The 22,076-nt window shown below is 68.8% G+C and overlaps 2 protein-coding genes across 4 annotated transcripts in view; one reads left to right on the top strand and one right to left on the bottom strand.

Annotated features, from left to right (window-relative positions):
- Nucleotides 1-472: 472 nt before the first annotated feature.
- PAX4 (paired box 4) lies at nucleotides 473-6,312 on the bottom strand. 3 transcript variants are annotated; one of them, XM_083833418.1, is made up of 8 exons: nucleotides 5,998-6,312; nucleotides 5,235-5,365; nucleotides 4,938-5,153; nucleotides 3,938-4,028; nucleotides 3,426-3,617; nucleotides 3,234-3,316; nucleotides 2,303-2,369; nucleotides 473-2,101 (listed from the first exon to the last, which is right to left on the bottom strand). In XM_083833418.1, the coding sequence occupies exons 1-8, from the start codon at nucleotides 6,008-6,010 to the stop codon at nucleotides 1,272-1,274; spliced, it is 1,623 nt and encodes a 540-aa protein (XP_083689544.1). In that variant the 5' UTR covers nucleotides 6,011-6,312; the 3' UTR covers nucleotides 473-1,271. The 3 variants fall into 3 exon arrangements, with proteins under 3 accessions (XP_083689544.1, XP_083689543.1, XP_083689542.1); XM_083833417.1 differs by having other exon boundaries at nucleotides 1,544-1,775; nucleotides 2,025-2,101; nucleotides 2,303-3,617; XM_083833416.1 differs by having other exon boundaries at nucleotides 1,544-2,101; nucleotides 2,303-3,617.
- Nucleotides 6,313-20,126: 13,814 nt separating this feature from the next.
- The window catches only part of SND1 (staphylococcal nuclease and tudor domain containing 1), a 118,405-nt gene continuing 116,455 nt past the window's right edge, over nucleotides 20,127-22,076 (top strand). Inside the window, 1 exon segment of the mRNA XM_083819714.1 lies at nucleotides 20,127-20,284. Coding sequence (XP_083675840.1) covers nucleotides 20,210-20,284 — 75 coding nt within the window. The 5' untranslated portion in view covers nucleotides 20,127-20,209.

Here is a 22,076-nt window from a genome sequence, read left to right on the forward strand (position 1 = left end):
TGGCTCACCCCAGCACTTTGGGTTTGAGCCCCATCGCCTGTCCCTGGACATCCGAGCAGTGCCCCAGTTGTGGCACCAGCTCCTGGGAGGGATCACGGGGCTTGGGGGGCACCGGGCACTGGGGCAGAGCGTGGGGGGAGCGGAGCTGGCGGTGCCCAGGGCTCGGGTGGCCGGGAGCATCCGTGCCCTCATCTCCTGACTGCACCCAGGGGCTGGAGAAAGGCGTGTGGGAACCAGCCTGAGCGTTCTGCAAGGCTGAGCGATTGGGATGTCACAGCTGCATACTCCTGGGACGCGATTTTTTTTTCTCTTAGAGATACCCGTGGAACATATTTTTCTTACAAAAATATTTTTTCCTGTTTATCGAGCACTAAGCTGGAGCTGAGACTTGTCCCGGGGGAAAAAGGGGCCCTTGTGCTGCCCAGGCCAGGGGCTGTGGGGTGCGTGGGGACAGTGACAGCCGAGCAGTGTCCCCACGCGGCCACCCCTGAGCTGTTTTCTCTGGCTGAAGGAAGCGATCGGTTTCCTTCGAATAAAATGATGCCCCGTGCTGGTGGTGGAGGCGATCGTCGTCCTGGCTCCGTTGTTTTAAATTCAATTTCTAAGTAAACAAAACCCCCAAACTTTTTATTTAGAACAAGGAACAAAAGCACGGGGCTTTCTGGGGCTGATTTTTGGTGCAAGCTGTTCTCCAAATCGATGCAAATTAGTACAAAATTTTGGTCCTTTTTTTTTGTGGTCAAGGCCCTGATGCAGGGACGACGTCCCCGGCTCTGCAGCGTGCTGCCAGGGAGGCAGGGGGGTGTCGGGGCCGGGGGTGTCGGAGCTGGTGCCCCCCCAGGCAGGGCTGGGGTCTCCCCGGTGCTTTCCCCCGGCCCTGGCGGTGGGATGGGAGCCTGGGCACCCGGTGCCCCCTCCTCACGTGTGGGCACCGCGGTTTTCTGACCGTAATTTGGGGTGTTGCAGGCAGGAGGGGACAAGAGGCTTGAAGCAGAGCGGGGGATGTAGCTGGGGGCACAGCGGTGACACCGGCAGCCCTTCTGCGAAGGCCGGGAGAGGGCTGGGATGGGGACACGGCACTGGGGGGGTGACAAACCCTACGGTGTGGCAAGGGGGGGTCCCCGAGGAGCCTGTCTCCTGCTGCCTGCCCCCCCACCAGGGATGTCACCACCACCACCCGGCTGTCACCGAGGCATGCGGCCGTCCCTGACCCCCCCCCGGTGTGGTCTGGGGGCCACGTGCCGGACCCCCCCCAGCCTCGCCGAGTGCCCTCAGAGCCAGGGGCACCCGGGTGCGTGGAGGCGGGCGAGGGGCTCGGGCACGCAGCAGGCGGCAGCGGGGTGCAGGTGGGCACGGGGGGGCAGCAGGGCGAAGGGGGGGCCCTCCCGGGGCTGCCAGGGAGCCGGAGGGGGGCTGCCCCCAGGGGCCAGGCCTGCGGGACGGCACACGGGGCTCAGGCAGTGGGGCCAGGGACACCCACCCCACTGCAACCCCCCCACGGGGCCGGGGCCGGGCAGGGAGGGGGAGCAGCTCCCCGCACCCCCCTGCAGCCCCCGGGGCCCCGCTCCGCACCGGGGGCTCCCTCCCTGGCCGTGCCCGGGGGTCCCAGCCCCCGGGGGCACCCCCTGCCCCGTGGCCCTTTTACCGCAGCAAGCATCGTCGCGGGGGCTGGAGGTGCAGAGGTGCAGCGGGGCCGGGGGGGCCGGGGGGGTGCTGAGGCGGTGGCTGTGGCCGTGGAGGGTCTCCAGCGAGGTGGCGGGGGCAGGCGGGAGGTGCTGTGCGGGGAGCAGAGAGCGGGGCATCACCGAGCAGCCGTGGGGTGCACCGGGAGCAGGCTGCGCTGCAGGGGGCTTGCGCCCTCGGGGGCAGCTCCTGGAGCATCCCCCGGGGGGGGGCACACTGGAGCCCCCCCATCTCCCGCACGTCCCAGCCCTCTGGGGTGCCCCCACGGCAGTGGCTGGGGGGTGCCGGGGGGCACCGCAGCCCCCCCCCGGGTGCAGGAAGAGGCCCGGACCCCCTCCTACCTGCGCAGTGATGGGGGCTGTCACGGCGGGGGGGTGCGCAGCGGCCCCGGGGGGCAGGATCCAGTCGCACCAGGAGCCTGCGTGGGGAGAGCGGGAGGGCAGCGCGGAGACCCTGCTTTAGGGCTGGGGTCTCCCTTCTCTGGGGGGCACAGGGAGCAGCCGTGCCCCCTCCCCAGCCCAGGCTGCAGCCGCGCTCCCCCCCCAAGGGCAGCCCCCAGCCCCTGCCCGGGCACCGGGTGCGGGTCCCGTCCCCGTCCCCTCCACCCAGGGGCTGTCACCTGCACCGGCCTCCAGCCTCTGCTTGGCCTCCCGCCTCCACTTGGCTCTTCTGTTCGAGAACCAGACCTGGGAGAGGAGGGAGGGGGTGAGGCTGTGCCCCCCCCCCGGGCTGAGCCCCCCTCCCTCGGTCACGCTGGGCTGGAGACCTGGGGCTCTGCCCGAGGCCGGCGGTTCCGCTGGCGGGGCACCGGCCCTCGGTGTGGGAGGAGTGGGGCTGATCCTGCCTCTCCTCCACCGCGGCGTTCGTGGGGTTGCAAACACGCAGGCTTTGCGGTGCGGGGCCATACGTAGCCCGGCACGGGGGGCACGGGGCAGCGCCAGGAGCACAGCACGGACCTTGGCACAGGCTGTGCCATGCAGCGTGCCATGCATGCCCTGCAGCGTGCCCTGCAGCATGCCATGCAGCGTGCCCCAGCTCCGCAGCGCTCTGCTTCCCTCCCTGTGTCCCCACCCCTGGCACTGTCCCGGGGCCCAGCACCATGCCCCCAGTGGGGCAGAGCCGGGCAGGGCAGGACCCCTCCGCGAGGCCCTGCAGCGCGTTACCTGTGACAGACCTCCAGGGCACGGCGACTGCTGCCATGGAGCGGCCTGGGGGTCCCCCACCCCAGCACCCCGTGCTTGCCCCCAGCAGAGAGCAGGAGGAGCAGGCAGGTACCGATGGAGCAGCCCTGCCCCTCTCCTGGGGACGAAACCTGCTGGCTGGGGTCCCCCCCCCCCATTCTGGCACACGCACGCTGCCCTGCCTGAGCCTGTTCCCACCTCTGCCGCCAGCAACAGCGTCACAATTTGGAGACGTCCCCGCACGCCGGGGGACATCAGAGCAGGAGGGAGCCCAGGCTGGGACCCCCCCCCCCGGCCACCCCAGCTCCGGCCAGGCTGTGCTGCCTGCCCCGCTCAGGCTGCAGCCGCCGCGTGGCCGCCTGCTCCTACCCTGATGGTCGTGTCCAGCAGCCGGGTGGCCGCGGCCAGTCTCTCCCGGGTGGCGGTGTCTGGGTACTGCCCCCTCCGAAACTCTGCAAGGGGGTCGGGGTGCAATCAGCCCCTCCGTTGGGGTGACCCCCCCAGTGCCCGTGGCATGGGGCAGGTGCTGATTGCTCAGCTGCTGTCCTGGTGGCACCGCACCTTTCTCCAGGGCCTCCGACTGCTGGCTGGTGAAGACCGTCCTGCTGCGGTGCTGGGCGCCCGGCGGGAGCTGCCGGCTGGACGTGGAGCCCCGGGGAGGGCGCTGGGTCCCCGGAGCACCGGCCGTACCGGCTTCAGGGGGCGAGCAGCAGCCCGGGGGATGCGGGATGGAGGTGGGGGTGAGCGGGGAGGCTGCGGGGACAGAAAGGGAGAAGGAGCCTGGGATTGTGCCCGTGGGGATGCCCGGGAGGGGCAGGCAGGGGGCAGTGAGGGACAATGAGGGGGCACAGGGGCAGTGCGGGAGTGTGCGGAGGAGCAATGTGCATGCAGGCATGTGCGTGTGTGCATCCATTTGCATGTATGTGTGCACACGTGCATGTGTGTGCACGTGGCTGTGCAGCTGGGAGGCCGGCGGTGGCAGGAGCTCTCCGTGCACCCAGAGCTGGTCCCTGCTGTGGGTTGCAGCCCCCCCCAGCCCCTCTCCCCAGGGCCTCACCCCCAGCCAGCCTCACCCCGTGGCAGCGGGTCCCTTGCTGAAGCCCAGCCGGCGGCGGGGCACGGGTCCCTCTGCAGGCTCCTCAGCACCCGGTTGATGGAGGAGACCTGGGGGGAGAGATGGGGCTGTGCCGCCGGCAGGGTGCACGGCACTGCGGCTGCAGGGTGCTGTGAAGGTGGGAGCGGGGTCCAGGAGAAGCTTTGGGGCAGCGGGGGCAGCCTGACCCAGTGCCAAGGCAGGGAGGAATGGAAGCTGATGCCCCGGTGCTGGTCCCTGAAGGGCTCTCCTGCGGCTATGCCAGGGCCACCGCGCACCTGAGCACGTGCCAGGGATTGTCCGTGCTGGGGAAGTGCCCATCTGCTCCTAACGGGGCAATCTGCACGTAGGAGCTGGGGTCCGTGGGGTTATCGTGGTGGGTCTGTGGTTTCAGAACACGGCTCTCGGCTGTGCGGGCTGCACTCCGTCACCTCTGCTTGCCGGGTACTTGCGGCAGACCCATCGCTACAGCAGCCAAACGCCAGAGCCAACACTGGACTTGTGTGGGAACGGCTGCCAGGGCTCTCCGCCACCGTGCTGCTTTAGCTCAGAGGCATCGTTCCCCTCCCGTCCCTGCCCAAGGCTTTTCTCCTCTCTCCAGGAAGCCCCAGGGACAGATCCCAGCCCTGGGCAGCACCCTGCCCTCCTCGGGACTCGGCTGCTGCTGCGCGTCACCCTTGGGGTGGCACGGGGCACGGCGGCTGGGTGCGGATGGGGACAGGTCCCCGGGGACGGGCAGGCGCTGTCCCTGCAGGGTGGATGCCGCGTGTTTCCTACTGCAGGCGGTGGTCTCAGCTCCCCTGGCTCATCCCCACAATCCGTGCTTCACTCCCGTTTGCTTCTTGCTGTCCCTCCAGGCATCCCTGCGCACCCACTCCCTCCCCAGTGGGGGACCCCCACCCACAAACCCCAGCCGTGGGCTTGGACCCTGCGTGGTGCCTGACCCCGGCATCCCCATGCCCCCCCCAGCCGGGACTCACGCTGGGGGTCCGATTGCTGGCGCAGACGCCCTCGGCGTGCAGCTGCCGTCGGATCTCCCAGGCGAAGAGGGACGGCTGCTCCCGCTTCAGCTGGGCGATCCGTGCCACCACCTCGGGGGTGGCCGTGCGGGGCTTGCTGCCCCCGATGGCCTTGGGCTCCACGGCCCCCGTCCGGTAGAAGCGGCCCAGGATCTTGCTGACGCAGCCGTTGGACACCTGCGGCACGGAGAGGCTGGGGGGTGCTCAGCGGGAAGGGGGGGGGGGGGAGAAGGGCCAGGACCCCCGGCCCCGGCGCACCTTGAGGCTGCGGGAGATGTCGGAGGTGCGCACGCCGCAGGAGGCCAGCTCGATGATCCGCTTCCTCTTGCAGGCGGGGAGGGGGCGGCCGTTCACAAAGAGCCCCCCCAGCTGGTTCACGCCGCTGGGGCCTGGGGAGAGGCCAGGCGGGAGGGGACAGGGGACAGGGCTGGGTTTGAGGGGGGTGCTGCCTCCCCTTCCCTGCCCAGCACTCCGGGGGGCTTTGCAGGGCGAAGGACTGGGGCTGGGGGGAGCCCCATCCCCTGTGTGCTGAGGGGAGGTTTGGTGGGGCCAGGCAGCGGGACTGAGCTCGGTGCTGCTCGCTTGTTGGGGTGCGGGGTGCAGGGGTGCGGGGTGCAGGGGTGCGGGGTTCTGGGGTGACCCCGTGTGTGGGTGTGGGCAGGGTGCAGTGGGACCGGGCAGGGACAGGGGGACAAACCCAGGTGGTGCCAGTAGAAACAACACCCCGTGAAGGGGCACAGGGAGCAGGACAATCCTCCCGGCAGCAGCAGAGAGCAGGGGCTGCACAAATGGGGGTCCCAGCAGCAGGGGTGGGCAGGGAGGCACCAAACATCAGTCGGGGGCCAGGAGGACCCCGCAGAGCCACGCGCCTGTCAGCTGTCAGCACCGAACGCAAAGCGGCAGGGAACAGCAGCCTCCTTGTCACAGAGCGGGGCCTCACAGCACCTCCCCGACGTCCCCAGGACCACGGATGCAGGGACTCTGCTCCCCGCAGCCACCCTGGTGCAGCCGCGTTGCTCACCTTGATGCTGCATGGCGAGGCTTCACGGGGCTTCCCGTGCCAGGGAACTTCCAGGTGGTTTTTCTGAGGGGGGGATAAATCAGTGCCAGCGTCCAAGGCTCGGCCACGTCCCCTGCCCACTATCCTGCGAGAAGGAAGGGGAGCAAAAGCATAAATACCAGGAGGATGGAAATGTTTGAGGGCATCAGAGCATTTGGAAAATCATCGCACTCCAGGGCAGTACAAACAGAGCTGGGGCACCCTTGGGCTCAGAGGTGCCTGGGGAGGTGCTGGGAATGCTGCCTGCACTGCACCAGCACTGCCTGTGCCCCGGCTTTGCGGAGCCGCGTCCCGGCGCCTGCGTGCGCCCCCATGGACACACTGCAGCTGGTGGGGGTTTCCCTGTGCCCACCCCAGAGCCGGGCTGTCTCAGGGACAGGAGGTTCTGGGGGCAGAGGAGCTGGTGGGAGACTGGCAGGGACACGGTCTGAGTGTCTCTGCAGCCCACGTCCCGGCTCTGCCAGCAGCCGGGGGATGCGCACACCTCGGGGAGCCGGTGACCTTCAGGCCAGCACCGGCTGACGTCTCCAAACCTCCCCGGCTGCAGCAATCCACAGCTCAGGGGCTCCCCCTGCCAGGGCGGGGTCCTCCTGTTCATACCCCCATGGGGGTTTTGCATCTCCGAATTGGCCCAGTACTTTTTTGAAAGCACACAGCATCAGGCTCCCTTTTATCCCGTGCCAGCCCTCCCCCTGCCCTGCTCCGTGCAGCCAGGCGCGCTGCCTCCTGCCGCTGCCTCCGGACAGCCCTGCTGCTGCTTCCCTTCCATTCCCCCAGTCCTATCACTTCAGGGGACAGAGAGCAGTGCCTCCCTCTTCTTCCCCTGCGTCCTACCAGGATGTCACAGGCTTCTGCCTCTCTCTCATCGCCTCTTCTGCTGTGAGAAGCTGCCACACATGGCGCTTTCCTGGGACTGGGGCTCGGGCAGTGCACGGGCACGGGGGAAACGCAGCTGCAGCCAGGCGAGGGAAGCGGAGGTTTGCAGCACAAAGCACAGAGCGGGGATGGGAAGCAGGGGTGCCACGGGTCCCCTGGGTCTGGGCCACTACCCCCGTGAGGGGCTGCTGTCAGCGCTGAGCATCCCCAACCTCCTGGTGCGTGCAGTGCTCCGTGCCCGCAGGGTGGCTGCACCCAGGGGTGAACGCTGCCCTCAGCTCTCTGCAGGGCCTCCGGTGGCACTGCCCTCCTCTGAGCCTCCTCCAGCCTCCCCTCGATTCATTTCGAACCCAGCTGATCTTTCCCGCATGAATCAGAACTGCACCAGCCTCCCTGGAATCCCTCCAGGTCCACGCCGCTCCGCGTGGGAGCAGGACCTGGCAGCTGCAGGAGCGCGGTGCCGCGGGCTCTGTGGAGCTGCTGCTGCTTTGCACCAGCCCGAGAAAAAGCAGGATCGGGAGCTCTGTTTTCATGTGCAGCCGCTCCCGTGCTGATTCACAAGCCGTTTATCACCCACTTGAACCCCTCTCTGCTGCCTGCCCAGCAGCTCCAGGCACAAGTGCGTGAGCTCACCGCTTCCCCCGCTTCCGCACAGGCAGCGTCACCGTCTCGCAGCGTATTTATGCCAGGGCCGTGGTCTAGCTCCGTGCTCTGATTGCACTGCCATAAATCCAGGGTTGCTCAGCTGCAGACAATGGCGTGGGGCTGGATTTACAGCCCTGTGTCGCCCAGCCAAGGGACATTTGCGAGGGACAACCTGCTGACGAGGAGCCTCTCCTCCTCCAGCCGGAGCCGCGCCATCACCTCTGGCAGCCCAGCAGACCATGGCTGGGCTTCCCCACGCACACGCACACTTCCAGAGTCCCCGAGAACTTTCCCAAGTCCCTCAGTGCTTCTGTTTGCCTGCTGCACCTTCCCTCACCCCAGATCCTGACCTCAGGCATTCCTGTGGATTGAGACACCAACACCACAGCCTCCTTCCTCCGGCACAGCAAACCGAGGCAAACCCCTGTGGGGACAGCCCCATGGCACCAAACCCCCCTGGAGTAAGCACCGCCCCACATGCTCCACGAAACGCAGCTTTAACTGGGGCTGGGGGAGCAGCCCCACTGCGCAGCCCCACGTCTCACTGTGCGGAGGGGATTGGGGGTGGTTCCAGCGAGGGCACTGGTGCCAGCCCCTCTCACAAGGAAAAATCCCATTCCCCTCCCTGCTCATGCAGTAGCAGTTGTGGCAGTTGTTGAGCAGCGTGCTGAGCCATGAGGTGCCACACGGACCTGTGGCTGCTGCTGCAACTGCTGCCTTGATGAAGTCGCAGGCAGCCTGCTGCACACCTGCTAAACCTGGAGTTTAACCTGCAGTACCCCAGAAAACTCCTGCCCGTCCCCAGCACGAGGGTCTCCCTGCCGGAGTCTCCTAATCCCACAACAGCATTTGCAATACCTCCCCGCACAGCTTGGGGATGTTGTTTGGAGACACTGATTGTGATTACAAAGTTCAACAAAAGCAAAATAAATCCAAGTAACTCAACCACAGGGACAGCTCACAGATTCCTCTGAAACGCCAACAAGCAGTGCACCCGGTCTCCCTCTCCGCTAGGAAGGGGATGGATTGCCTCTGAGCACAGCACGTGAGGCTGTGCATGGTGGCAGAGAACAAGCCTTTCCCACCAGGACGCGTTTCCCCGTGGGGGTCAGCGTAACCCCGCTGGCATTCCCCAGCTTTGCGCCAGCCGAAGGCTTGGCCGGTGCTCCAGCGGGACACCCAGGGACTTCTCTCCCCACGGGTGCACTGGGAAAGCCAAGAATGGCTCAGAGGTGTGAGCTCCTTGGGTCCTGCTGGGGGACCTCAGCTGTGGCCAGAGTGGTGAGCGCGGTCTTTGTGCACGCAGAGGTGAGGCGAGGTGAGGAAAGGAAAGGAAAGGAGTAAAAGGGACAGGAATGGGCTGGGGTAGAGCAGAGCAGACCGTCCCCAGAGCAAGCTCCAAACCTTCCCAGTGTTAAAGCATCCTCACCACCCCATTGCCGTCAGGAATTGCTCGCCGTGGCTGCACAGGTGACCCTGCCCTGACCAGAAATCGCAACCCCGCACTCCCCACGCAGCCCTCCCGCGTCCGAGCTCGCCCTGCACAAAACTCTGTGTGTGCAGCCGTGCGTGGAAGCGTGCACACCTGTACGTGAGTGCACGCGCGCACACAAACCTGAGTGCGCTTTTGTGCGCGGATGCACGTTTATACATGCACACCTTCCTTCCTTGATGCAAATCTGTGCACCTGAGCGCACTTTTGTGCGTGGATGCACATTTATGCACACACACGGCCCTTCCTCGGTGCAGGGTTGTGCACACGTGCCCGTGCACACCTACACGTGTACCTGTGCTCATGCACGCACCTGTGCTTGTGCCCGTGTGTCCACGGCCGCTCGTGCACGCACGCGTGCCCATGTGAGCGCGTGCCCGCGCATGGGGGCTCCCGGGGGGGGGTCGGTACCTGTGGAGCCGAACCGGGCCGTCCTCGGAGCCAGCCGGTGCTGCCGTGCTGCTGCCGTGCGGGGCTGCTCGAGAGGGAGCGGGGCCGTGATGTCACGGGGCAGGAGGAAGAGGAGGAAGGGGAGGAGAGGGCGGCCCCGATGGGGACCGAGCAGCCGCGCCCAGCCCACGCCGCCTGCCCCGAGCCCCGGCGGAGCCCCCCGAGCCGGGCAGCGGGGCCGGTGCCGGTGGGGCCGCCGGTATTTCAGCACCAGCGGGCGGCGGACAGCGTGTGCCCCGCCGCATCCCGCCCCGAGCATCCCCGCAGCCCCCGGCGGAGCCTCCCCGGAGCCCGGCCGGTGCCCCGCGAACCCCGGGGGCTGCACTCCCGCGTCCCCCGCAAAGCAAACAGGGACAGGCTGTGTTGCAGACACACCTGCCATATGGTAGAGTGCTTCGGATTCAATCATAAATCGAGGCCAGATTCTGTTTTATTACGTAGATATATTTTTTTTCCTGCGTTGAACAAATAGAAGGCGGCCCGGGGTGGATGGGCACCGCGGGGACTGCCCCGGTGTGCAGCCCGAGGCCCGGCACAGATGGCCCCCCTCGCCCGGGCCGCAGATAAAAACACGTTGTAAACCTTTCAAGTAAAATATTTGAAGAGCAAATATTAGCAAGCGAGGAGCCCTGCGACGCGGCCCTCTTCGCCCAGCCCCGGGAGTAATTGGCCATTATTAGCACCCCGCTCCCGGCCCCCGCTCTCCCCGCACAAGAGGCCGCCTTTGAAAATGCCATATGCTCCGAATTACACATTAACCACAGCCCTCCGGGGCACGGGCCCGGGCCCGGACCCAGTCCCCGGGGAGCCGCGGCGCAGCCCCCCCGACGGCCCCGGGGCGCCCTGGTCCCCCCCGCCCCCTGGCCGCCCGCGGGAGCCGGAGCCGGGGCCGAGCGGCTCGGGGAGCGCTGGCACCTGGGGCCGGGCCTCCCGCTCCGCTCCAGGCACCGGGAAGCCCCGGCGGAGCCGCGAGGCCGGGCGAGCCCCGTGCGTAACGCGGCGCCGGGGAGCGCGGCGCGGGGCGCGGCGGGGCGCGGGGGCCCCGGCGGCTCCGGGACGGCCCCGCCGCTCCCCCCGGCGCCGGCCGCCTCCGGTCCCCGGCGGCGCCCCGCCGCCCCGGCCCCCCGCCTTGCCGCGGCCGTCCCCGCCGCGCACCGGGCAGGGCGCACGGCGCGGCCTCTCCAAGCGGCCGCCGCCGCCCAGGGCCTCGCCGCTGCGCCCCGAGCCGTGCCCTGCCGAACCGGGCGGCGGCTGCGGGCGGGAGGCGGCGGGGAGCCGCGGGGGTCCCGGCGACGCGGGGCCGGGCCGGGCCGGGAGCTGCGGGGAGCGACCCCGGGCTGTGCGCACCGGGGGCCGGGCGCGCAGGCGGCGGCCGGGGGAGCGGCGCGGGGCACGGGCCCGCGCGGCGGAGGCGAGCGGTGCCCGCCGCTCCCCCGGCGGCGGAAGGAGCCCGCAGGGTCCCCCCCCCAGCTCGGGGCGGCCTTCGGAGCCCTTCGGGCCGGGGCAGGGCTGGGGAAAGCGGGAGCGCGGGGCGCCGGGCCGTGCGTCCTGGACGCAGCGGCGGGAGCGTGAACGGCGGCGGGGACGGGGCGAGGGCGGGCACGGAGGGGAGGAAACGTCCGGGGAGACGAGGGGAGGCGAGGGAAAGAGAGCTGGAGAGGTGGAGAGGTGGAGAGATGGAGAGGTGGAGAGGTGGAGAAGTGGAGAGGTGGAGAGGTGGAGAGGTGGAGAAATGGAGAGGTGGAGAGGTGGAGAGGTGGAGAGGTGGAGAGGTGGAGAGGTGGAGAGGTGGAGAGATGGAGAAGTGGAGAGATGGAGAGGTGGAGAGATGGAGAGATGGAGAGATGGAAAGGTGATGGGATGGAGACGTGGAGAGATGGTGAAATAGAGGTGTGGAGACATGGAGATGTGGAGAGGTGGACACACGGAAATGAGATGTGGAGACACGGAGATGTGGAGATCTGGATACAGGGAGAGATGGAGACAGAAACATGAGAGATGGAGAATTGAAGAGGTGGAGAGGTGGACAGGTAGGCAGATGGAGAGAAGGAGAGATGGAGAGACAGGGAGAGAGGGAGTTGGAGAAGTTGGGAGATCCTCCAGGCCCTGCCGTGCTGCCTGCAGGTTGTGCTTGTTTGCATCCTGTCCACCTGCCTCTGCATCTCCGGGAAGAGCTCTTTGCAGGCATTTCTTTCACGGCCAGAAGCACGGCGGCTCTGGTGTGCAGCACACTGGGACAGTTTTGGGGCAGGGACAGGACACGGTGGGATGGTGTCAGGCAGGTGCTGACAGGAGGGCAATCCTGGCAGTCGCAGAGTGGGGGGCATGCAGCAGGGCAGCCTGCAGTACCCAAAAGCAGCGCTGGGTGCTGGCACCTTGCTCCCTGTCCTCTTCTGTGTTCCCCTGACCCCGAGCCCACACCTCCTGTGCCGTGACCTGATGGGCGTGCAGCCCTGGCTTGGGACCTCCACATCCTGTGCTCCAGGACCCCCTGGGCCTCTGCTGCTCATGTTATGCCTGGAGCTCACAAAGTGCCGTGTAAATACCCAGCACTGCAGCATGCCTCAGAACCCAGTCCAGAAAGTCAGGGAGAGTTTTTGCACCTTAACAACTTCCACATTTCCGCTGTGTGCTGGGATGACGGATTGCTATTCCTGGTGAACTTGGCCGTGTCACAGGCACTGCTGTTTATCATCATGGCATAATTACTGTTTCTCCAAACCGGTACTTCATTTCAAAGCAGAACACAGCTCGCTTCAGCCTGGCCGTGAACATCAATCCCAGGACCTCCGCTTCAGACCCACTTTCACAAATTTACCCCTAAGAGGTGGGCAGGGAGCTCCTGGGGATGGAGAGGGTTTAATGCTGCTGCTGGAGGGGGCTCAGAGGTGGTGTCTGCAGCTCCTACCTCCCCTGCCCCAGCACAGCCACAATTCTCTCATGTGCAATGTCCTTCCCTGGGAGACCACCACCATGAGGAAGACGCTCCAGTCCTGGTGCTGGCGATGCTCTGGCTGTGGAGGAGCCGGGTTCTGAGCACTGGGAGCCAGGGAGCCTGGGGGCAGCCCCCTCAGAGCAGCCAGCGCCAGCACCCTTCGGGCAGTGCCTCCACACAGAGCAGGAATGGGAGCGCTGCCTGCGGACAGGTGGGGGAGGCGGTGCCACCTGGGGACAGGGCAGGGGTGCTGTGCTTCCTGGGGGCAGGGTGGGGATGCTGTGCATCCCAGGGACAGGACGAGGATGCTGTCCTTCCTGGTGGTGGGACAGGGATGCCGTGCTGCCCGGCACGAGGTGGGTCTGGCCCCGTAGCCTGGGACGCTGCTGGCTGAGCACCTGCCGGCTGTGTCTGCCGTTGTGCCCCCAGTCCCTGCGCACGGGGGCTGGTGGGCACTGAATTTCCCCCCTCCCCAGGTCCTGACCATCCCGCTGCCCTGAGCCCCAGCCCACATGGGGGCCTGGGCATTCCCCAGGCAGAGCTGCAGCAGCCAGGCACCGTGGCTGGAGGGAGGGAGGAAGGACAGACGGACGGCTGCAGGACCAGGAGCAGGCGCAGCAGTGAGGGTGTGCAGGGGCTGCCCCACGTCAGTGTGCGGGGCTGAGAGGTGCTGAGGGGCTTGTGGGTGGGGAGAGGGGGACTGGGGGGATTCGCTGCTGCTTCTCACCACAGGTGAGCTTGGCATGAGTACGGCATGAGCGTGGTGCGAGCACGGCATGAGCTTGGTGAGGCTCCCTCTACACCCGGGGAGCACCCTGCCCCTCATAAACACACGGCAGGTAATTAGGGTGAGCTGCTCCCCTTTGTGCAGAAGAGGGAAGGATTGGGAAGAAAAGGCAAAGCGAGGCCAGGCAAGACAAAGGATAAGATGTGGTGGAAGGAAGGATGGATGGACAGAAGGAAATCGGCTGAAAGAAACCCAGTAGAGAGGCCACTGCTGGGTATTTTCACCCCCTGTAAGCAGTGCCCCAAAGTTCTCCTGGACTTTCCTCTGACGCAGTCTCTGTCCCCAGTCTGTGCTCAGACACCTGGGCAGGGGCATGTGCAAGTGCAGCTCCAGCCTCGAAAATCCCATGTGGAGCCTTTGTGGCATCCCCGCAGCTGGCCCCGCTGACGTCCTTCCTGGCATCATGAGGGGCGGCTGGGCAGCCTGCGGGGGGCCCAGCAGGAAGCAACGAATCTGAATACACATAAAAAAAACGCAGAAAGTTAAGTGCCTGACCCCAGAAAAAGCTTCGCTTTGCCATGGGTAGATGTTCTCTTGATGGTAAGTGGCCAGTTCCAGCTGCAGCTTTTGCCCGGAGCAGAGTTTTGGTGCGGGGCTGTGCGGCACGGCCGTGGGTTCGTGACGATGCCCAGAGGTGGATGGGGCACGGGGCTGTGAGCAGGGCAGGCGGAGCTGGGCGCACCCATCCCTTTGTCCCCGTTGGGTGGCATCCTGACCCCTGGCACGCAGGTGAATGAGGCTGTGAGCCGTCTGCCACCGGGGCAGTGCCCGTCCCTCGGGGCTGGGACTGGGGGCCACAGGGCACGGCCCCCCCATGGGGCTCTCCGGAGCTGCTCCCTTCTCCCTCCCCCTGGTGCTGCAGGGACCGGAGGGCAGGGAGCCCGCATGGCCCTGCACGGCTTCCCTGGCTCGGATGCCACCGGGGGCAGCTCCAGGAAGGATATCAGGGGGAGGAGGAGGAGGTGTAATCTCGGCTTCCTCGCAGTCATGCCCCGTCCCTACTGCACCTCCGGCAGGTTTGCTTCCGAGCCTCAGCTCCCAGGACTGGAGCAAGTCAGTGCCTGGCTCAGCTACGCCCCGAGAGCAGCCACCAGCAGCCAGGTCCCCCTGCCACCACTGGCACCAACGGGGGTGTGCCAAGGTGTCTGGGGGGCTGTGGATGTGTTTGCAATACTTAGGAAGTCCCAGTGAGAGGGCACGTCCTGGGGAAGGAGCTGAGGTGCTGCTTGGGACCCGCTCGGCAGCGGGGCGGTGTCGGTGCATCCGCGTGTTTGCACGGGGCGTGGGTCCAGGCGAAGGGATCCGTCCTTGTCCTCATCTCCTCGTTTAGGTACGTCGTGGGTCTGGCTGACAAAGACACCTGCGTTGATATAGGGTGCTTGGATTTCTGCAGGGCGTTTGACTTAGTGCTGCAGGACGTTTTGATTAAAAACCGCTCATTAAGCAAAATGAGCAGAGCAGACCGCTCATTAAGCAAAGCGAGCCAGCTCCCGACGGAACGGAGATGCTGCTCACGGGGGGGGCAGCCCACTCACCTTCCGAGCAATGCCTTGGGCTGGTGGCATCTCCCGGTGACAGCGGTGTCCCCGTGGCACAGGGACAGGACAGGACAGCACCTGGGAGCGGGGGCGGCCGGGGACCGCCATGGGCCAGGGGATGGCTGGGGAAGGAGAGCCCCCGGGGGTCACCCCCAGCCCTGAGCTCTCAGGGCAGACGTGAGCTCTGCTGAGCCTTAATTAACCCCTCACTGCGATCGGCCCCAGGCTTCGGCGGGCGGCTGGGCGCTGCGGAGCTGTCCACACTGGCCACGCTGGCCACACGGGCTTCGAGAGCCTGCGCTGAGCGGAGCAGCTCGTGCCGTGTTTCCAGCTCTGTGCAAACCCAGGCAGGAGGTGACGTGGTGACGCTCAGGGCATCGCTGCCAAGGTTTCCCTGTGCCCGTGGCGGGCAGATTTGGGCCCTTTGCTGCAGGAAGCTCAGCGGGGAGCACGGCACAGCCCATGCAGCCGGCCCCTCCGTGCCCAGCCTGGAGCAAGGCACGGACAGCCCTGCCTGGGGGCTGAGCTGCTCCCAGCTCACGGGACATGGCCGCATCCTGCTGGTGGGTGCTGCGGGCCTGTTCCCCTCCCCGAGACCGGTCCTCGATCCCACCGGAGATGTCCAGAAGGGGTTTTCCTCCTCCGGGAGCCAGCCTGGGTCCAGGCTGACATGCAGCTTTCCCGCCAGGGTGTGATGCTCATCAGCACTAACGAGCCGGAGCGGGGAGCAGCCCCAGATCCCGGCCCCCTCTGTGCCAGGCCCGCGCTGGCGTTGGCTCCCTGGGCACCAGTGATGCCGAGCTGGGGGGCTGGGGGTGGGGGCAGCTGCCCCTCTTCCCCCCTGCCTCCCATGCAGCCCCGCACGAGGAGAGCGCAGGCACGGCTCACGTCCATTTATCCAGGTAACGCCGTCAGCAGCTCTGCGGCACCAGGAGCTAGGATGGAAGCGATCCTGGCCCGAGGCGTTTTGCAGCCAGACTCTCCCTTGCTCCCTTTGCAGCCAGACGCTCCTTGCTTGCCGGTGCCCGGGGCTTTTTCAGGCACCCCCATAGCGGCTCCGTCTCCCAGTGCCCCCGAGCAGGGAGCAGGGGGGGCAGGGCATCCCCATCCCGCACAGACTCTGCCGGCCTTTCCTCCCCTCCCGTCCCGCTAGCGGGCACGCAGCCTGCACTGGGGGATGTGTGGTGTGAAGGTCAGACCCCGCAGCTCCTGGGGCTGTTTCACCTCTGGGGAGTTCCCACGGGTGCGTTTCTGCCCCCCCTCCCACCTCTGCTCAGAGGGGTTCAAGCGTTGTCCTCGCCTGCCCGCACCCTGTGGGCAGCCCCGCACCCGTGGGTCCGGGGAGGTCCCGGTGCTGTTTGGGGGCTGCGCACGGGGTGCTGAGACGGGGGCTGACTCCTGGAGCACTTCTGGGAATTGCTTACCCGCCCTGCCGAAAGGAGAGCAGGGCGTTCAGGAGCTTGGGCATCCAGCGGTGGCTTTCCCTGTCCCCTGGCTCTGGTTCCCCAGCCTTGGCACCACGGCTCGTCCCTTTATCCAGGCAGCACTTCAACAGGGCCGAGCGGCCACGGTGGTGTATTTCGCTCGGGGAGCAGGAGCCTGGGTCTGGAAATTCCTGCTGGGAGGGGAAGGGCCCCGGGCAAGGCAGGAGGAGAGGGCGAGCATCGTGTCCTGCCCCACCGAGGGATGGATGCGATGGGAAGAGGGTGGCAGGGAGGGGGGCAGCGCAGGGTGGTGCTGGTGCAGCGGGGTGGCCTGCGGCACCGCCGGGGGCACGGACACCCCCACTTAGCCAAGAGCAGGGCAGCCTTCGCCTCCCTCCACCTGCACGGGGCTGTGCCTCGTCCTGTGGATGCGTCTCACACCACCTCAGACCTTGCTGGGGTGGCTGCAAACCCCCGGGGGCTTCGTGGGGAGCTCCCGCCCCGTGCCCCCAGCCCCGCAGGGCCACACCGTCCCCATCCTTCCGGGCACGGGGGGGCTCAGCTGGGGTGTGCACAGCGCAGCGGGGTCAGCTCCGTGCCCCCACAAGCCAGTCCCTTCCTCCTTGGGGCTCCTCTGCCTGCCGGGGGCTGCTCGGGGCCTTTCGGGGCTCTCCCAAGGGGGTGGCTCCCACTCCTCACCTCGAAAATGAGGGGGCGGCTGCAAGGAAAGTGCTTTTCTCCTACGGGAAGCGCGCTTCGGAGTTAAAAGCCCGGGTGAGTCACCAGCCGAGCGAACCTGCTTAGCCCAGTGCTCCCACCTACATCCCACCTTTCTTCAGTCGGAAAGGAGGGTTATTAAAATATCCTGGCTGAAACAGGCGGTCCTTGGGCTGGGGGGAGCTGCAGTGGGGGCCATGCTGGGGCACTCTGCCCCAGCCCATGCAGGACAGGGCTCGGGGCTGTGGGATGGGGCTCAGGGCTGTGGGATGGGGCTTGGGACTGGGACGGGGCTTGGGGCTGTGGGACATGGGTTGGGGCTGTGGGACTGGGCTGTGGGATGGGGCTCGGGGCTGTGGGATGGGGCTCAGGGCTGTGGGATGGGGCTCGGGGCTGTGGGATGGGGCTCGGGGCTATGGGACCAGGCTCGGGGCTGTGGGATGGGGCTCAGGGCTGTGGGATGGGGCTTGGGACTGGGACGGGGCTTGGGGCTGTGGGACATGGGTTGGGGCTGTGGGACTGGGCTGTGGGATGGGGCTCGGGGCTGTGGGATGGGGCTCGGGGCTGTGGGATGGGGCTCGGGGCTGTGGGATGGGGCTCGGGGCTGTGGGATGGGGCTTGGGACTGGGACGGGGCTTGGGGCTGTGGGACATGGGTTGGGGCTGTGGGACTGGGCTGTGGGATGGGGCTTTGGACTGGGACGGGGCTTGGGGCTGTGGGACATGGGTTGGGGCTGTGGGACTGGGCTGTGGGATGGGGCTCGGGGCTGTGGGATGGGGCTCGGGGCCATGGGACGGGGCTCCGGGAAAGCGGCACGGGGAGGCTGGGCGCAGGCGGGCCGTAAATTATGGTAAGGGAGTGGCCGTGCCAGGCTCGCGGGCAGGGGAGATGATTTCCTGCCCTTCAAGCGCCATCGCTCATCCTGGCGCTCGTGACTCACGGCACGAAATATTAAAAAGGAAAAGGGGGAGAAAACAAACAAATCGATAAATCATCGCCAAACAAGACAGAGCGAGAATATTAAAACCCACCGAGGGCAGGGACGGGTGGGCACCGCCCGACGGGGGGGCCGCTGCCCCGGCAGCCTGCCCCAGGGACCGGAGATTTCGGGCAGGGCATCGCGGTGCCGGCACAGCTGCACGGGGCGCCGGGACCACCGGCACCCACCGGGAAGGGGACGAGCCCCGCGTTGGGAGCACGCCGTCAGCGTCCAGGCTGCCAAACGCCGCTGGAAGACGCCGGCAGGGTCTGGTCTGTCCCGAGGGCACAGCACAGGCGGCGTCCCATGGGGACCTTGCCATGCCGTGCCTGCTCCCGGGCTCTGGGGAGCGGCTGGGGCAGCGGGGCCGGGTGCGGGGTGGGTCGGTGCCGGGGGCTGCACGGGGCTCTGAGACCCTGAGGTCTGGGTGTGAGTGGGGTCTGTGCGTGACTGGGGTCTCAGCGTGACCTGGGGTCTGTGCGTGCCCTGGGACCTGTGCGTGCCCTGGGACCTGTGCGTGCCCTGGGGTCTCAGTGTGCCCGGGGATCTATGCGTGCCTGGGATCGCTGCGTGCCCTGGGGTGTGTGCATGCCCTGGGGTCTGTGAGTGCCCCGGGACCTGTGCGTGCCCTGGGGTCTGTGTGTGACCTGGGATTGCTGCGTGCTTGGGGATCGCTGCGTGCCCTGGGACCTGTGTGTGCCCTGGTGTCTGTGCATGCCCTGGGACCTGTGTGCCCTGGGGTCTGTGCGTGCCCAGGGATCTGTGTGTGCCTCGGGACCTGTGTGCCCTGGGATTGCTGCGTGCCCTGGGACCTCCGAGTGCCCTGGGATCTGTGCGTGCCTGGGGATCCGTGTGTGCCCTGCGGTCTGTGTGTGATCTGGGATCTGTGCATGCCCTGGGACCTGTATGTTCCCTGGGGGCTGTGCGTGCCTGGGGTCTCTGTGTGCCCTGGGGTCTGTGTGTGCCTGTGGATCTCTGTGTGTCCTGGGATCGCTGCGTGTCCTGGGGTCTGTGTGTGCCCCGGGGTCTGTGTGTGCCCCGGGGTCTGTGTGTGCCCCGGGGTCTGTGTGTGCCCCGGGGTCTGTGTGTGCCCCGGGGTCTGTGTGTGCCCCGGGGTCTGTGTGTGCCCCGGGGTCTGTGTGTGCCCCGGGGTCTCCGCGTGCCCCAGGGTCTGTGTGTGCCCCGGGGTCTCCGCATGCCCTGGGGTCTGTGTGTGCCCCGGGGTCTCCGCGTGCCCACCACAGGCACGAGGACGCCCATCTCCTGCCACCTGCGCGCGGCCCGGCACAACACGGCTCCGCACCGGCTGGGGCTGGGAGCACCGCTCGGAGCACCGCCGCCGCCGCCCCGGGGCGCAGGATCCGGCCCTGCCCCGCGGCCTGGGGCAACACCGCGGGGCCGCGGCGCCGCTTCGGGCACAGCCCGCCCGGTTCCGGGGCTCGGCCGCGGCCACCGCCGCCAGCCCGGTGACAGCCGGGGGGCTCCGGGCGCGCCCCGGGACACGAGGCCGAAGGGGGGAGGGGGGGGGGGGGGCCAAGCCCAAGGGGCAGGGCCCCCCCTACACGTCCCCGGTGCCCCCGGAGCGCCTCGCCGGTGGGGGGGGGGGGTACGGGGGGTGTGTGTGGGGGTCCCGTTCCCCGACCCCCCCCAGCAACCGGGAGGCGGCGGGGGGCTGGGGGGGTTCCGGGGGGCTGGCACCGGCGGCACCCCCAGCACCGGGAGCCCCGGGGATGGGGGGGCGGAACGGGGGGGGCATCACGGGGAGCCCCCCCCCCGTTCCCCGAGCCCCACCGGGGGTCCCGGACCCGTTCCCCCCCGCTCCTTCCCCCCCGCTCCTTCCCCCCCCCCGTCCGGTCCCGGCGGCGCGGGGCCGGGGAGCGGCGGTGACGTCACGGCGAGGGGGCGTGTCCCCGGCGAAGCCCCGCCCCCGGCGCGGCGCGGCGGAGGCCACGTGGGAGCGCGGGGCCCCCCTTTGCCGACGTGTCCCTGGCGCCGCGTGCCCCGGAAGTCCCGCCCTCCTCCGCGGGGCCGGGGGGCGGAGCGCGGGGGCGGGGCCCGCCGTGACGTCACCCGCGCGGCAGCCTCTCGGGCCGGCGCCGCGGCCCCGCTCTCCCGCCATTGGCCGGCGCGCGGCGGGGCGGGGCGGGGCGGGCGGCGGGGCGCGCCGCCCATTGGCCGGCGGCGGCGGGGCGGGGCGGGGCGGCGGGCCGGAGGCCCCGCCCCTCGCTCCGCCGAGGCCCCGCCCCCCGCCGCCCCGCCCCGCGGCTCCCTTCCGCGCTCCCGCCGGGCCCCCTCCGCCGCGCTCCCGCCGCCGCCGCCGCGCCCCCGCCATGGCCTCCGGGGCGGCCCCCGGGCAGGGCGGCCCCGCGCCGCCCCTCGCCGTGCAGCGCGGCATCGTCAAGATGGTAAGGGCCCGGTACCGGCACCGCCACCGGCACCGCGCCCGGCCTGCCCGCGCCGTGCCTCGTGTCCCCTGCCCGGTGCTCCCCGGAGCCCCCCGGCCGCGCTCGGCACCCCCCCGGTTCTCCCCCCTCCGGTGCCGTGCCCGCGCCCCGCGTTCCTGAACCGGGGCTGGGGGGGGGGGGGACTTGGTCCCGGCCCCCCCCCCACACCGGGACCCGCTCCCGGGGGCACCGGCCCCGGGGGGCTGCTCCGTGCTGGTTCCCTCCCCCTCGTGACCCCCGGTTTCGGAGGGGGGGGCGCTTGCGGGGCCGGGGCGCTCGCCCCCCGGTTTTACCGGACGGGGCTCGGTGCCGCTTCCCAGCCCCGGAGCCGGGCCCCGGGTGCCCCCCGGTGCGGCGCGGCCCTTCCCAGCCAGCTCGGCGTGGCCCGGAACCGAAACCCGCCGCTGGTGGAAATCGGCCCGGGGACGGTGCCGGGACGGCGGGGGGCAGAGCGGGGCCAGCTCCCGGGGCGCCCCCGAGCTCCCCCCCCCCCCCCGAAGCTGGGCACGGGTCGCACCGGGGCTGGGGGGCTCCGTCCTCCCGGGGGGTGCGGGCAGAGCCCGGGGGAGCGGGGCTGGGGGCACGGGCCGGGGGCTGCCCGGGGGTCCGGCTGCTCGGGGGGTGCCCCGCCAGGAGCTACGGGCGGCTGCGCGTCCCGCTGACACCGTCTGGACGATGTCCGCTGTCGGTTCCTGGGGGGGGGGGCACCGGAGACCCCCCCCCCAAAAGCGCCCGGTCCCACCTGGGCTCCCGCCGCCCGCGGGACGTGCGCACGTGGGAGCAGCGGGGCCGGGACGGGCGTCACACGCGGGCACGGGGTGGCCCCGCGCTGGGGCTGGTGGCCGCCGTCCCGGCCGTCGCCGTCCCTCGGGTCCGTCCCTTTTCACCGTCGCCCCCCCGTTCCCGAGAGTTCCTGAGCCCTTCCCGCCCCGCTCGGGGGCGAAGGTGCCGGGGGGCTGCACCGGGCGGCCCACAAACCCGTCCCCTCCCCGAGCCCCGGCGCTTGTAACGGTGACCGGGCGGAACGGTCACAGCGCCTGACTCGTCCCCCGGCGCCCTATAAATTAAGGGTTGGGGTTAATTACGCCGGCGAAACCTCCAAGCCCTCAAGCGCCCGGCCCTGGGTCGGCCGCCGGACGGGGCCGCGAGCGCCGCGGCTCCTGGGCGCGCGGCGAGGGCTCCGGGCGGGCAGGGAGCCAGCGCCTGCTGAACCCGGCCCCGAGGCTTCCCGCGGGCGGCACCCGGCACGAGGCTGCTTCAGACGGGAGCAGGGGGGTCCCCGACGCGTGCCCTGCCTGCCGGGGGGGGCCGGGCTGGCACGGAGGGGGACCGCAACGGGCGCTGCCAGTGCTGCGGTCGGTAAACGGGCAGCTTGCGGCCTCGTGCAGTCAGAGCTGTTGAAAAACCTTGTGTTTTTGGTTTTTTTTTTTAATTTATTTTTGCTGGGCAGGATGATGCCGGTGGCCGTTAATAGGGCCGGGCGCGGGGAGGAGAGGTGTGGTTTGGGTCTCTTGGTTTCGGAGAGGGTCCCGGCGGCTCTGCCTGCCTGCGGTGGCCGGGTGGTGCTGGGGGCTGTGCCACCGCTGATCTGCCCGCAGACCTCGAGCGGAGCCCGTGGCGTGCCCGGCCACGGGACGTCGGTGCCCGCCGGGCTGCGCGAGGCTCCGTGAACCCTTCCAAAAAGCACAGCCTGGGGGGCGAGGGCTGGCTGAGCGGCCGGGGGGCGGTGGTCGGCAGCACGGAGTCCAGCTGG

This window comes from Anser anser, assembly GCF_964211835.1.
Source record: "Anser anser genome assembly, chromosome: 1".
Lineage (NCBI taxonomy): Eukaryota > Metazoa > Chordata > Aves > Anseriformes > Anatidae > Anser > Anser anser.

Bases quoted from the DNA above. Each gene is read 5' to 3' on its own strand.
- PAX4 (XM_083833416.1), bottom strand. The intron at 4,029-4,937 runs GTGAGTCCCGGC...CTCTCCCCCCAG, and splicing joins CCAGCAATCGGACCCCCAGC to GTCTCCTCCATCAACCGGGT. The intron at 3,618-3,937 runs GTGAGGCTGGCT...CTGTCCCCGCAG, and splicing joins AAGGGACCCGCTGCCACGGG to CCTCCCCGCTCACCCCCACC.